Source organism: Mustelus asterias, unplaced genomic scaffold (assembly GCF_964213995.1).
Source record: "Mustelus asterias unplaced genomic scaffold, sMusAst1.hap1.1 HAP1_SCAFFOLD_1411, whole genome shotgun sequence".
Lineage (NCBI taxonomy): Eukaryota > Metazoa > Chordata > Chondrichthyes > Carcharhiniformes > Triakidae > Mustelus > Mustelus asterias.
The window spans coordinates 23,730-40,391 of record NW_027591356.1 but is presented as its reverse complement, the minus strand read 5'-3'; the positions used below and the strand labels follow the sequence as shown (position 1 = coordinate 40,391).

Sequence of the window (16,662 nt, the reverse complement as noted above, 5' to 3'; positions counted from 1 at the left end):
GAAAGAGTTAAATTCCCACTTCTCCCTTCTAGTGGGGTTGGGGTTGAGTTAGGACATTCAGCCAGGAGAACATCCAGGGCAGCACAGTGGTCTGCTGTGTTGTCTCACAGGGCCCGAGATCCGGATTTGATTCTGGCTCTGGGTGACTGCGTGGGGTTTGCATGTTCTTCCCGTGTCTGTGCGGTTTTCCTGCAGGTGCTCCGGTTTCCTCCCAGAGTTCAAAGATGGTTAGGTGAATTGGCCAAGCTAAATTGCCCCTTAGTGTCCAATGATGTGTAGGTTAGGTGGATTAGCCATAGTAAATGCATGGGGTTATGGGGATAGGGGGGAGGGGAGAGCCTGGCTGGAATGCTCTTTCAGAGAGTTGGTGCAGACTCAGTGAACTGGATAGCCTCTTTTGGCACAATAGGGATTCTATGATTTTCAAATAGAGCCAGGGGTCTAGTTAAACATCTCTTGTGACCTTGATTTAAAATCTTATCTTCTACTAATTTTCATCTCAGAGGGCCAACTTATTTCATCCTGCTCCCACGTCCTATGTTCCCATGGTACATTTGTGGGCATGCATAATATTATGGGTCAATAATTAGAGTTTAAGTCTGTGAGAAATGGAGTGGAATTTTAACATACGAGACTCGTGCGTTTCGGAGCAGGGATGGGATTGGTAGAGCTGTGGTGTGACTGGCTGGGGCTCCAGAACCCGACTGTTGCTGGATTGGCTTTGCCACAGTTCTTTAACTCAACCAAGGCATTAACATCCAGCTTCTGGCTTTCCCAACCAATCGCAGAGTGCAAGGTGGGTGTGATGATGACTCACAACTGTCAATGGAATGATGTCCATTTAAAAGGATCCTGGCAGGGATCAGAGGGGTTGAATGCTATATTACTTCCAGGCATTAGCAGCCACACAGGAATAGAAAGGAGACCTGGGAAGGCTGTCAAAGTGGGTGAAATGGCTGCTGGAACATTGTAAGTAGCCAGTGAGGCAATGAAATCACACTCGCTGAACAAATGCTGGGAGCACAAACCTTTCACATAGACAGGGCAGCAGCTATAGTTTCACTCTTTAAGGGTTTTTCAGCCTGTCAATTTCATTGCTCAATGATTCCCCATCTTGGGAAATACAGTAATTGGCTGTTAAAGTGTCAATTAATTGATTACTGAAATATCTGACCCAACAGCTCCAGGGTAGGGGGAGGGAGTTTCCCGCTCATGGCAGGATCATGTCAGGTTTTCTGCCCACCGACATCTTTTGGGGATTTAATCCTCCACCCGCCCCAACACCCACCCCCACAAGCTGTTCCCACCAACACCCCCCCCAACCCGATAGTTAAAATTCTACCCATGGTCTCAGATGAGATGTATGCATTTACATACGGGTTAGGGTAACTTGGCCTCTTTGAGGATATAACATCAAAACTTCTAATATTTCAGTGATAGGTTACGATTTTAGATGTGGCATTGACACAGCCTGAGAATAATCCAGTCATAATGAAAACATTTCTTTAAGGGCGCTTCAGCAGTTTGGAGCACTAGTGTCCTCCAGCACTCGTTTAATAGGCACAAAGTTGGTGTCTATCCTACTGGAGTTCGTAAGCTCACTTTAACATGGAACATTATTAGTTGGAGGCTGAGAAACTTCTTATAGAGGAAGGAAACTCAATGGGAAAGATTTTGGTTGCAATGCAGTTGCTTAGGAGTGGAAGCCTGGGTTAAGATCCTTTAACCCGATAGGCCAAGGAGATGCATGACCTAGTGATATTACAAGGGCACTCCTGAGACTTATGGAACTGAGGGCTTTATTATTCATGCTTTTCAACAGATAAATTTCTAATAATATTCTATCTGCTCAGATCCTTTATTATGCTGATGGGAAAACGTACAGACTTGCACCACAAGCCAATCGAATCCAATTGGTTGACCCGAAACCAATAAATGGAGATGCATCAATTAAAATTGAAAACACAAGGTCATCAGATACTGGCCGGTATTCCTGTGATATAAACAATCCTCCTGATTTTACTGGACCCAGTGAGGCATTTATCAATTTAATTGTCCGAGGTAAGGAGAATAACTAATACTCTGAGGCTTATTACCTTGTTAATCTGTAACCGCTGCACCATTACATGTCCCTTGTACTGGGAATAATTAATTGCTAAATATTTTTTAAATTAAAAGGTTTTGTTCTTAAACATGTGAAATGAATCTTTAATTTAACAGAGGATATCAATCTGAGATGATTTAGAAAAGAACAAATGGAGACATAAGAAATAATTTTAAACAGTGAGTGGTTAGAATCTGGAACTGCACTGTCTGAGAGTGTGATGGGACAAATTCAATCATGGCTTTCAAAAGGGAATTGGATAACCACCCGTCAGGGGATTTTCTCTGGGTGTCCCACTGGGGGGGGGTCTTGTATTCAGCCGCTCTCAGTAAACACAAAGACATGCGAAAGACAGTATGCAGTTAAAGATGATCTTTATTTGACCAACGCATTGGGAGATAGTCAAAGGATTTCAACTTCTCTCTGACCTTACATCACATGAGCACAACAGATATACATTTCTGAAGATTTGATCCTCCTGCCCAACCTGTCATCCAAGCTGGATGGTCCAACTACATTAATACACTTTATTTACTTTGGCAATAGGGTTCAACCTCCCAACAGAATTAGGAATTCATTGGTCAACCGAACCCAGAAGTTCTTCCCCCCGCCTCCATTGCCTAGTAACCTTACCTACGCAAATCTGGTAGGTTCAAGGGTCGTCCCTAACACCTGCAGTCTTGGGAACAAGAAGGGAGTCATCTTTCCTAGTCTGTTTTCTGTCCCTTTATCAGTGGAGGTTGAATTGCAGCTATTCATTACAGCGAGAAGCTAAATCCTTCCATTCCTTTCAACAATTTTGGTTGCTTGTAGCTGTCTGGCCTGCCCCGATAATAGGGCATACACTCCATGCTTCATTGTTCCAAAAGAATGTGGTCTGTCTAATTAAACTTATTTCCCATTATGCTAAGGGATGAATTGCTTGTAGGCCAAACCTGACAAGAAAATACAAAAATACAGTTTAAATCTTCAATACTGGTTCAAAAATGATTATATATGTGTTTATACAGACAATATCTCTGTATGATATATGTGAGGCACATTGTGATACCTTTGGTATATACAAGGCATACTGTGGTCCCTATTTTAAACTAATCTACTTGTTTTAATAGTCTCAAAAAGCAGGGATTTCTGTATCCCCTGCTACACCACCTGAAGAGAGAACATACGCAGGACTACCAGGAAAAGGACTGGAGATGTGGCATGGTGATTAGCGTCCCTTCCTCTGAGCCAGAAGTTCTGGGTTCAAGGGCAGCATGGTGGCACAGTGGTTAGCACTGCTGCGTCACAGTGCCAGGGACCCGGATTCGAACCCCGGCTTGGGTCACTGTCTGTGCGGAGTCTGGATGTTCTCCCCGTGTTTGTGTGGGTTTCCTCCTGGTGGTCAGGTCGTCTTCCACAGTTAAAAAGGCGTGCTGGTTAGGTGCATTGACCCAAACAGGCACCGGGGTGTGACGAGTAGGGGAATTTCACAGTAACTTCATTGCAGCTTTAATGTAAGTCTACTTGTGACTAATAAATAAACTTTAAAGTCTCACCTCAGGACTTGATGGTCAAGGAAGGTGCATTCATAACACAGTCAATAGGTTGAATATCAACCTGTAAAATCCTTCCAACACACATCAGGGGCAGGCAGGAAGAGTGGGAGAGACTCCTGGTCAGCTGTGCTTGAGATGGAGTGGTACCTCTCAAGCTATAAGCCCCTTGAGACAGGCTGGCAACCGATTCCAGGAAAAACTAATTGTGGGGAAAGATAAAAATCCGCCTTGTGCACCACTAGGTGCAGGAAGAGAAAGAACAAAGAACAGCACAAGAGTGGGATAAAGGCAAATACTGAGGATGCTGGAAAATCTCAGCAGGTCTGACAGCATGTGTGGAGAGCGAATAGGGCCAATGTTTCAAGTCTAGATGACCCTTTGTCAGAGCTGGCTCTATTCTCTCTCCACAAATGCTGTCAGACCTACTGAGATTTTCCAACATTTTCTGTTTTTGTGTGTGAGCAAGAGAGTGGGACTAGATTAGTTCCTTTTGCAGAGAGCTAATACAAACATGATGGGCCAAATGGCCTCCTTCTGTGCTTCAATTTTCGATCCCAAAGGAAAGAAGACAGGAAAATTCAATACTTCAACAGAATGACTATTAGAATTAGCCTTTAATAAATAGATTACTGAGGTTTAATCAGAAAGGAGAGTAAAAATAACAGGGACTTTCCAACATTGTTGTTCTTGTCAGCTTTATAAATATATATTTATCTAATATATAATTTTGTAATAAAATTATTTTGACAGGACTCTGGGTGACTATTACTGAGAAGTTAGTAGGAAGGAATGTTGAAGTTATAATTGCATTCAGTGATTTTTAAAATATGTTTTTTAGTATCCGTCTCAGGGACATATTATTTCCTGGCTGATAGTGAACAGCCAGAGGACTTGATGCTTAGTGTCTATACTGCACAGATATTGATTGAAAGATATAAATGCGTTAGAAGCAGTGCAGGAATGGGAGGGTTGTCTTATGAGGAAAGGTTGCACAGGTTTGACTTGTAAGAATCACAACATTATTACCGAGCAGAAGGAGGCCATTTGGCCCATCATGTCTGCGCCAGCTCTTCAAAGGAGCATCATGACTTAACGCCATTCTCTTGCCTTTTTCCCTGTACCCCTGCACATTATTTCCAGTCAAGTAATCAGCTAATGCCCTCTTGAATGCCTTGACTGAACCTGTCTCCACCACACTTCCAGGTAGTGCATTCAGGATCCGAAACGTTCATTGTGTGAAAAGGTTTATTCTCACATCACATTTCCTTCTTTTGCAAATCACTTTAAATCTGTGCCCTCTCATTTTTGATCATTTAAGAGTGGGAACAGTTTCTCCCTATCTACTCTGTCCATCCCTCTCATGATTTTAAATTTCTCAATCAAATCTCCTCTTGGCCTTCTTCTCTGCAAGGAGAACAGTCCCACCCTCTCCACTCTATCCTCATAACTGAAGTTTCTCATTTCTGGAACCTTTTTTGTAAACCTCTTCTGCGCTCTCTCCAATCTGTTCACATCCTCCTTAGAGCCTGGCATCCAGAACTGTACACAATATTCCAACTGAGATCTAACTAATGTCTTGTACAAGTTCGGCACAACTTCCTTGCTCTTGTACTCAATGTCCCTATTAATAAAGCCCAGAATACTATATGCCTTATTAACTGCTCTCTCCACCTGTCCCACCGTCTTCAATGATCTATGCATAGATACACCCAGGTCCCTCTGCTCCTGCACCCCTTAGTAACATTACCCTTTATTTTATATTGTCTCTCAATGTTCTTCCTACCAAAATGCATCACCTCACACTTCTCTACATTGAACTTCATCTGCCACCTATCTGCCCACTCCATCAACTATTTCCTTTTGAAATTCTACACTGTCCTCTTCACAGTTTACAATACTTCCAAATTTGTACCATTTGCAAATTTTGAATTTGTCTCCTGCACACCAAGATCTAGATCATTAATATATATTGGGAAAAGCAAGGGTCCCAATACTGACCCCTGGGGAACACTACTACAAAACTTCCTCCAGCCCGAAAAATACCCATTGACCATTATTCTCTGCTTCCTGTTATTCAGCTAATTTTGTGTCCACATTGCTACTGTTCCTTTCATTCATTGAGCTATAACTTTTCTTGCAGGTCTGTTGTGTGGCACTATATTAAATGTCTTTTGAAAGTCCATGCACACCACATCAACAGGATTACCCTTATCAACCCTTTGTTACCTCCTCAAAAAATTCCAAGTTGGTTGAATATGATTCCCCCTTTAGAAATCCATGCTAGCTCTTCCTAATCAAGCTACATTTTTCCATTTCTACTATTTCTATCCCAAATAATTGTTTCTAGAATCTTGCCTGCTCCTGATGTTGAACTGACTGGCCTGTAATTGCTGGGCTATCCTTACAACCTGTTTTGAACAAGGATGTGGCATTTGCATTCTCCATGCCTCTGGTATCTTCCCTGAGTCTAGAGAAGACTGGAAGATTATGGCCAGCATCCAGTCTCACTTCCTTCAATATCCTTGGATGCATCTCATTCAGTTCTGGTGCTTTGTTAATATGCAATACCAACTAGTCTATTCAGCATTTCCTCCTTTTCAATTTAGTACACTTCTAGGGGCAGAGTTTCCTCCTCTGTCATCATTCTCTGGGTAGAAGTTACCTCCTTGTTTAAGATGGATGCAGAATATTCATTTAATACCTCAGCCACACTGCAAGCCTCCATGTGTAAAGTCCCCTTTTGGGCCTATTTCTTTGACCAGCCTTTTACTATTTATAGGCTTACAGAAGACTTTGGGATTCCCCTTTTAATGCTGGCTGCCAATCTTTTCTCATAGTTCCTTTTTGCTTCTCTAGAGTACTTTTTCACCTTACCCCCGAGCCTTCTGTATTCCCCTTGGTTTTCAACTCTATTTCTACCTGACACCTGTCACAAGCACACTTATTCCTCCTTATCTTAATTTTAAATTCATTTTTCATCCAGGGAGCTCTGGATTTGTTTGCCCTACCTTTCCCTTTTAAGGAAATATAGCTTGATTTTGTCCGGACTATATCTATTTTGAATGTAGCCCATTCTTCAGTTGTAGTTTCTCCCACCATTTTTTCATTCCAATCTAACCGGCCCAGCTCAGTTCTTGCCCCAATGAAGTCGGCTCTCCCCCAGTAAATTATTTTCACTCTGGATTGCCTATTGTCCTTTTCTACCATCATCCTAAACCTTACAATATAATGATCACTGTCTCCTAAATGTTTCCCCACTGACACTTGTGCCAGAATTTTACCGCCTTGCCCGCCTGAGGCTCGTAAGATCCCGCCCGAGGCCAACGGAGAATGCCATTCTGCGAGCCTTGGCCACCCCAATTCTGGGGCAGGCAAGATGGTAAAATTCCGGCCTTGACCTACCTGGCCTAACACATTTCCAAGAACCAGGTCCAACAGTGTATCCTTTATTGTTGGGCTAGACACATACTGCTTCACAAAACTTTCATGAACACAATCTAGGAACTTTTTGCCCCTCTCAACCCTTTATCCTGCCACTGTCCCAGTCTATGTTCAGGTAGCAGCGACTTGATTGAAACCTTTAAGATCCTGAGGGGTCTTGACAGGGTGGATGTGGAGAGGATGTTTCCACTTATGAAGGAATCTAGAACTAGGGAGCACTGTTTAAAAATAAGTGGTCGCTCATTTAAGACAGAATTTCTTTCTTTGAGAGTTGTGAGTCTTTGGAACTCTCTTCCTCAAAAGGCAGTTGAAGCAAAGTCTTTGAATATTTTTATACTTCAGCGGTCACAGGCATTCGGCCTCTGATCTTCAGGTAAGCGTTCTCCAAGGCGGCCTTCACGACACATGACAGCGCAGAGTCGCTGAGCAGAGACTGATAGCCAAGTTCCGCACACATGAGGACAGCCTCAACCGGGATCTTGGGTTCATGTCACACTATCTGTAACCCCCACGACTTGCCTGGGCTTGCAAAATCTCACTAACTGTCCTGTCTGGAGACAATACACATCTCTTTAACCTGTGTTTAATGCTCTCTCCACTCACATTGTCTGTACCTTTGAGACTTGATTACCTGTAAAGACTCGCATTCCAACCATTATTTTGTAAATTGAGTTTGTGTCTTTATATGCCCTGTTTGTGAACAGAACTCCCACTCACCTGAAGAAGGAGCAGCAATGCTCCGAAAGATAGTGACTTTTGCTACCAAATAAACCTGTTGGACTTTAACCTGGTGTTGTGAGACTTCTTACAATATTTTTAAGACAGGGCTGAATGGATTATTTATTAACAAGGGGGTGAAAGGTTATTAGGGTAGGCCAGAAAATGGGGCTGAGGTGACAATCAGGTTGGCCAGGATCTTATTGAATGATAGACCAGGCTCAAAGGGCCAAGTGGCCTACTCCTGCTCATCATACATATATTCGTATAATTCCTAGATTCCTGTAGCACCACGGTTTCCTGTAACGTCCTGATTGCTGCAATTGAGTGTGAATTCTGTTCCACTATATATAAGTTGAAAATTTCCAGTTGTACCTATAAATGTCTGCCCTTTCTTAATTGTTGAGCTGCTAACAAAACCCCTGGGGACTCGCTGAGAAAAAAAAATCACTAGTGGGTTACTAATTGGAGGGAAAGTATGCATCTCACCTCCTTTAGAATGCATGGTTTATTCTTTGTGTATAGTGAAGGCAAATGGTGGGACACTGAAGTCCAACAGTGGGAAGCAAAGGTTCAGATTGGCTAGGAGCAAGGTAATTGACAACATACCATTTCCTGTGCCTTGATCCCTTTGGACTTCTGTCTTCCTGTTATCCCATTAATCAACCTTACAGTATTTGCTGCATCAATTCATTATTAAGTCCTCAAATATCTTTCGTTTGTGATATTGATATGTGCCACTTCTTTCTCATTGGACAGTGCCACCATCCACTCCAGAGTGTGAAGTGATTGGTAAACCATACATTGGGAACAATGTGACGTTGCTGTGCAGATCGGCAGAGGGTCAGCCAATGCCTCAGTACATATGGTCAGAGGCTAAGTCTGAGGTTAACCCTGACTCTGTGAAATCTTCAAGAGTCATGAAACAAGGTATGCTGGATGCTGTCCCTCATCATGAAGAACTTAATCAATTCTCAACTCTAGTAAAGTAGAAAGAAAGAAATTATGCCCATGCAGTGAGTGTCACATCTTCATGACCAGCTTGTTATTTAGCTAAAATTACTCCCAACAGTCACTCTCCTTCAGCCAGTTCACAAAGACAGTCTACTCACCACAGACTTCTCACTGAGACACTCAAACTTGTTGCCCATCCAACTCCCAAGAATCATTTTCCCTTCAACTTTCACATTTCATACTTGCACTCTTCAACCCCCTCCAACCCAATTCAGCTGGTGCTTTTCTACTTTCCTAGTGTGTGCTGGAACACTACCCTGATTCCCACTCAGTTAGTTCTGGAACTTTCCTTACTTCCACACCCATAAAGGATTGATCCCTGTTTCTCTCCTCTTCCCCGCCCCCTCAAGTCATTGCTCTCAATTCAGGAATATCTATTTATTCCCTTTGCCTATTTTTAATCATTTCCTTCTGCTTCACTGTCATCCATTCCTTCTTCATCACTCCCTTTTTTATTCCCTGTGCCCTCTCCTTTCTCTTTCCTTTTTCTTATCCCAATTCTCCTTATCTTTCTTTCACTTTCCCTCTCCTTCATATTCCCTACTCCTCTGCTCTTCATTGCTATTTTTTGGTCTCAGTGTTCATTCAATCCCACTACTACCTGAGTCTGCTTGCCAACTTGAATTGAAAATAAAATTGGGTTGTGTGTGAATTCCTGGCCAATCTGATCCCATTGCACTGGTTAAATTAAAATTATGCCCTCCCCCTCACCATTCCAGGATTGTGGCTCTTCATTCTGATGTGATCTAACCAATATTCAGCATGATGGCACAATAGTTAGCACTGCAGCCTCACAGCGCCAAGGACCCAGGTTCAATTTGGGCCTTGGGTGACTGTCTGTGTGGAATTCGCACATTCTCCCCATGTCTGCGTGGGTTTCCTTCGGGTGCTCTGGTTTCCTCCCTAGTCCAAAAATGCATGTGTTAGGTGGATTGGCCATGCTAAATTGCCCCTTAGTGTCAGGGAGCTTGGCAGGGTAAATAGATGGGGTTCTGGGGTTGGGCCTGAGTGGGATTGTTGTTGATGCAGGCTCGATGGGCTGAATCACCTATTTCTGTAGGGATTCTATGATTCTATGGATATTCCTCCCTCAAACCCATGGGGAAAATAATGTCTGTGTTGCACTTCAAAAACGTCATTGTTTAAGGTGCTTGAGATACTTTAATAGGAATTAAGATGCTGTGTAAGCGCAAATATGTTTCTTTTCATTTGTTTGTGTTCTTTGGACAGCCAAATGTAAAGACTAGTGTGCTATCTCTCCACTTGTCACACCCTTCTCCACATGGTGTGCAGTTATTCAACTGAGAGTTCTGTCAGCACATTGTACTTACTTGAATTTAAACGATTGTGCTAATTTGTACCCAGCACCGACTGAACCTGTAGGCATGTTCAATGTCATCCATTAGAAGTAGAATCAGAAGCCTGTACAACAGAACAATGGAACAATCTTGTTACTTATTTAAAGGAGAAAACTGTGTCTCTGTACTGTAAAATAAGAACTGTTACAGAGTTTTAACTGATATGTTCTTGCTAAAAATACTAATAGCACCTTTTTCCTTGTCAATTGCTAATATATTCACAAAACCTACAACCCCAACTGTTTCATTTGTTTAGGTCTCCCCCTAACTTCTAAAGGCATGGGTTGTGGTAGAGTGTTGTTCCAAGCAGACATTCATCATACTTGAGTTGCTATTTGACTGTGGGATGCAACACCGCTAACCAAATTCTATCCACAGCTGGCAAGCATTTTTCAGTACTGGATAAATAAAGTAAAGTGAACTGTGGCTGATTTTTCTATTCTCCTGCCATGGGGCATAGAGGCCAATTTAAGTGTCTTTTTAGAGAAGTGTTTCATGGGATGTGGGCATCGCTGGCAAGGCCACCATATGTTGCCCAATCCTAATTGTTACCACTGAGTGCCTTGCCATTTCGGAGGACAGTTAGGTCAACCACATTGCTGTGGGTCTGGAGTCACATGTAGGTCAGGCCAAGTAAGGATGGCAGACTTCCTTCCCTAAAGGAAGGAAAGGACATTAGTGAACCAGGCGGCGCAGTGGCACAGTGGTTAGCACTGCTGCCTCACAGTGCCAGGGACCCAGGTTTGATCCCTAGCTTGGGATCACTGTCTGTGCGGAATCTGCACGTTCTCCCCTGTGTCTGCATAGGTTTTCTCCGGGTGTTCCAGTTTCCTCCCACAGTCTGAAAGATGTGGTGGTTAGGTGCATTGGCCATGCTAAATTCTCCTTTGGTGTACCCGAACAGGCACCAGAGTGCGGTGACTAGGGGATTTTCACAGTAACTTCATTGCAGTGTTAATGTAAGCCAACTTGTGACACTAAGAAGTAAATTTTAAACGATTCCCAATGGTGGGTGGGGGCCAGAAAATCTTGCCATTAATCAGACTAGCTTTCCTTTCTTCTTTTAAATGCCAGGGTGTGACACCTGAGAGATTTTTAGTTTTCTTCTTTCCTGGGGTGTGAATGTCACTGACAAGGCCAAGATTTGTTGCCCATCTTTAATTGCTCTGAACTAAATAGCTTGCTAGGCCATTTCAGAGGGCAGTTAAGAATCAACCACATTACTGTGGATCTAGAGTCACATATAGATCAGACTAGGTACAGTCAGCAGACTTCCTTCCCTAAAGATTAGTGAACTAGTTGGATTTTTACAAAAATCAATGATAGTTTCATGGTCAGCTATTATTGACCAGCTTTCAATTCCAGATTTTTTAAATTAAGAAATTGAAATTATTAATGAACTGAATTTACATTCCACTATCTGCAATGCTGGGATTTGAACCTGTGCCCCCCGAGCATAAACCTGGACTTCTGGATTACTCGTCCAGTGACATTATCATGATGCCATAATCTCCCCTTATTATTTCTCCATCTAATAGGATATTAAAAAGCAGCCAGCATTCATGGAATTATTGATGTTTAAAGGCAAACACATCAAGGAAACTAATGATAGCCAAAGATAACCGGTACCCATGAAGCTATGTCCCAGCCGGTAGAAGGTAGAAATTAGAGTTAGCATTTCTGTGCTAGTTGCTGCAACATGTGGAATTCTATCATTTTGTAGAGAATTGAGTTACCCACAACAGTATTAATATTTTGTTCTGAACCTTTTAGTATGTTTCGTATGGCTCTTCTCTCTTTAATGCTCAAATGTCGGCAAAGTAAGTTGCCAGCAAGACTCCAACATTGCATGTCTGAAACCAATGAGTGTTTTGAGTGGGAGCCTAGTGGTTTAGTCCTGCTGCTACTGGGGTCACGAGGTTGGTGGTTTGCTACTGTAGTGACAGATCTTTATTCCTTCATCTGATACCTCTTTGAAGTAAAACTCAAGATGCTTACAGTCATTCCTTCTCTTCCATTATTGTAGATTCCAATAAAGGCTCTCTATTTCTGAGGAACCTGACAATGGAACATTCAGGAACCTACAAATGTGTGGCGTCTAACGTCCTTGGAGAACGTTCATGTCAGCTGGTTCTCACAGTCACAGGCAAGGATCGATTTCTTTTGTTGGAGTTTAGTCTCATAATCCTTTCAGAAAAAATAGCCTTAAATATAGTTTGGAGCAAATGCCACAGCAAACAGATGGCATAGAGCTATCTTTCAGTTTGCAATATAACCGTCATTTTGTTTTGCTCTTTTTTGGGAAACAAGACTTCACAGCCCTTTGGCAACTTGTGAATAGCGTGGGTGGGATTCAGCAAAGAATTAGCAAATTGAGGGAAAAAGAACTTTGACAATTAAAACATAGACATGGTAATATGGTATTAATTCATCAATTCACCAAATATATCGAATTTGTAAACACCATCCTGTGTTCAAAAATTATTTTTTGCATGGTTTTTACTAAAACAGAAACTCTGCCGAAACTGGTTTGATGATGTCACAACAGCCAATGAACTATTATTAGTTCATTTAGAACGCAACACCATTTGAGATTGTCTGCATGATTAGAACCAACTTGTGAAAGGGTTACAGAGTACCTATAGGATAGGATTTTATTGCACCTGTAGCTGACTAGAGTCTAACACCTAAAGTCATGCCACTGCGGAACATAAATGTGTTTAGTTGTACCAGATTTTGAATAGCTGGTGCAGAGAATTAGAAAACTGTCCTTTCACTTCTGGGATTTGAATCTAATGTAATAATAAGTGAAAGGTAGTCCACTTGCTAATGGCTAATTATGTGCGCTTAGCCTGTGTTATAAAAATCTAATCACCAGTGAATGCCAACGAACAGTGAACAACACTGCCTGTAATTGATGATTTCATGGCCAATCTCACTTAGAATGTGACAGACAGTGGCAGAAATAGAAATATCATATTGGTCCAGTAGAGATTGCTTCATGAGACTAGATAAAAATATGCTGTTGGCATAATGGGGATGTTCGCCGACAATTGCACAATGTTCACCACTATTCACGACTCCTCAGATACTGAAGCAGTCCATGTTCAAATGCAACAATATCTGAACAATATCCAAGCTTGGGCTGACAAGTTGCAACCAACATTCGCACCACACAAATACCAAACAATGACCATCACCAATAAGAGACAATCTAACCACCCACCCCCCTTGACATTCAATGGTGTAACCATCACCCACTGTGAATCCACCAGTCAACATCCTTGGTGTTACCATTGACCAGAAACTCAACTGGACTTGCCAAATAAACACAGTGGCTACAAGAGCAGGTCAGAGGCTAGGAATAGTGCAGTGAGTAACTCATCTCCTGACTCCCCAAAGTCTGTCCACCATCTGCAAGGCACAAGTCAGGAATATGATGGACTGGATGAGTGCAGCTCCAACAACACTCAGGAAGCCTGACACCATTCTGGAAAAAGCAGCCCGCTTGGTTGGCATCACATCCACTCCATCCACCAACGATGCTCAGTAGCAGCAGTGTGTACTATCTACAAGATGCACTGCAGAAATACACTAAAGATCCTTAGACAGCACCTTCCACATCCACTTCCATCTAGGACAAGGGCAGCAGATACATGGGAAAACCACCACCTGCAAGTTCCCCCACCTAGCCCCTCACCATCCTGACTTGGAAATATATTGGAATATATCTCTTGGGCGGCACGGTAGCACAGTGGTTAGCACTGCTGCTTCACAGCTCCAGGGACCCGGGTTCGATTCCCGGCTCGGGTCACTGTCTGTGTGGAGTTTGCACATTCTCCTCGTGTCTGCATGGGTTTCCTCCGGGTGCTCCGGTTTCCTCCCACAGTCCAAAGATGTGCGGGTTAGGTTGCTTGGCAATGCTAAAATTGCCCCTTAGTGTCTTGAGATGGGTAGGTTAGAGGGATTAGCGGGTAAATATGTAGGGATATGGGGGTAGGGCCTGTGTGGGATTGTGGTCGGTGTAGACTCGATGGGCCGAATGGCCTCTTTCTACACTGTAGGGTTTCTATGTTCTATATTGCCGTTCCTTCGCAGTCGCTGGGTCAAAATCCTGGAATTCCCTCCCCAATGGCATTATGGATTAACCCACAGCATGTAGACTGCAAGTTTCAAGAAGGCAGCTCACTACCACCTTCTCAAGGGCAACTATGGATGGGCAATAAATGCTGGCCAGCCAGCAATGCCCATGTCCCATGAATGAATAAAAGATGATAATCTAAAGAGTGACCTGCATGACATATCATTTGTATTTATCTGACCTGGGAGTTCTTCAATGCTTTCATTTCTGTTAGTATGGTTAGTCCAGAATCCATGGAAATTGAAGTGTTGTGAGTTCAAAGTTGTTAGAGGGAATGTTTTACAACGAATAATCTTACTTTTGGAGGAGATCTCAGTTTCAGCTCATTTGATGCTGTTGTTGAATAATGGACGTTGCATGGCATTGGAACGAGTGAGACATTTAGTCACAGCTGACACAAGATTATTAACCTGAAATGTAAACTCTTGTTTCTCTCTCCTGCTGCCTGAGCTATGGAGTCCAGCGTTTCCTGGTTTTATTTTTGACATTCAGCATCCACACTATTTTGCTTTTGTGGAATGATTCTAGTTTCATTTTCCAATCCCTGCTGAGCTGATGAATTATCTTGTTGCAATTTGGAGGAAAGGCAGGCAGCACAAATGGGTCTCAGCACCCTGATTTTACAAAGGAAAGGTTTCCTGAGTTCTGTGTTCGCATGCAAAACACGGCCACTATCAGAGCAAGGAGTTAAAACCAACAGGAGGGGAGTTTTGTGGAGCCATAGAATCCCTACAGTGAGGAATGAGGCCGCCCATCAAGTCTGCACTGACTTTCCGAAAGATCATCTCACCTTATCCCTACAATCCTTTGCATTTACCATTGCTAATTCACCTAACTTACACACCTTTGGACACTAAGGGGCAATTTATCATGGCCAGTCCACTTAACCTGCACATATTTGGAATGTGGAAGGAAACTGGAGCACCTGGAGGAAACCCACACAAACATGGGAAGAATGTGCAAACTCCACACAATCATCCAAGGCTGGAATTGAACCCGGGTCCCTGGCACTGAAACAGCAGTGCTAACCGCTGTGCCACCTCATGGAGCATGCTGCAATCAATTGAAGAAAAATAGCCCTTGTATTTACAATACCTGGTTCATATACTTCCACTCTGGTGACTTCAATTTTCGTCAAAGTTTGTACCATATTTGGAGAAAATAGTGGTGTAGTGATAAAGACCCAGACTAATGCTCTAAGGACAGGGGTTCAAATCCTACTACAACTGGTGAAATTTAAATTTAATGAATACATCTGAAATACAAAGCTGGTCTCAGTAGTGGTGACTTTGCTGACTATCACTGTCAAAAACCCATCTAGTTCATTAATGCGCTTTAGGCAACAAAACTTGCCGTCCTTACCTAGTCTGGTCGTGACTCCAGCCCCACAGCAACATGGTTGACTCTTAACTGTCCTCTGAAATGACCTAGCAAGTCTTTAGCCATGATTTTCCTGCTGCGTTGCACCTAGCACAGATCGCGCTAATTCAGGAAAATTGCATGTGGGCCCAAAGACAGATTTTGTGCCTGGTGCCAAATGGTTTTCAATCTTCCTGGTCCCTTTCTAGTAGTGCAAACTGGATCTCACCCAGAAAGGGTCTGAGACAAATTAGCATGAGATTGACTTGATTTCAGTCTCATTAGCGAGTTTGGCACGCGATGATCTCCCTTCCCAGAATGTTCCCAGCCTCCAACGGCAAGTTATATGGGCGCAAATCACTACTGCTCCCTTGAAGTGTGGTCCAGGCGCCATGGATTGCGAGGGCGAGAAAGGAGGCGAGTACCGCTTAGCACTAACCTCCAGGGTGCAAAAAGGCAAGTCAACCACTGCCTTGGTGCAGGTTGGGGTGGAGTGGGGGCCTTCAAGAGTGCAGGGGCTTGGGGGGGAAGTGGTTGGTGGAGCTGGAGGTCCACAGGTTGGGGCTTATGTGGCCAGCATTCTCCCTGGCTGCTGAGAGGCCCTTGAGACCCTTGCCTACGATGCCAATTGCAAAGCTCGCTAATGTTGCACTGGTTACACTTCTTGAAAGATTCTGTAGTTTATTTTCGACCTTCTATCCTAGGTCCTACTAACATTTACAAGCGCCAGATAAGACCATAAGACATAGGAACAGAATTAGTCAACTCGGCCCATCGAGTCTGTTCCACCATTCAATCATGGCTGATTTTATTTCTCATCCCCATTCTCCTACCTTTTCCCCATAACTCCTGATCCCAGTCTTCTGCGGCGAAGAGTTCCACAGATTCACCACTCTCTGGCTGAAGAAATTCCTCCTAATCTCTGTTTTAAAGGATCGTCCCTTTAGCCTGAGGTTGTGCCCTCTGGTTCTAGTTTTTCCTACTAGTGGA

The 16,662-nt window shown here is 43.1% G+C and overlaps 1 protein-coding gene across 1 annotated transcript in view; it reads left to right on the top strand.

The window, feature by feature from the left end:
* The window catches only part of LOC144488252 (V-set and immunoglobulin domain-containing protein 2-like), a 44,029-nt gene that overhangs the window by 15,754 nt on the left and 11,613 nt on the right, over window positions 1-16,662 (top strand). Inside the window, exons 3-5 of the mRNA XM_078206288.1 lie at window positions 1,854-2,061; window positions 8,560-8,730; window positions 12,199-12,318. Coding sequence (XP_078062414.1) covers window positions 1,854-2,061; window positions 8,560-8,730; window positions 12,199-12,318 — 499 coding nt within the window. The remainder of the gene's footprint in view (window positions 1-1,853; window positions 2,062-8,559; window positions 8,731-12,198; window positions 12,319-16,662) is intronic.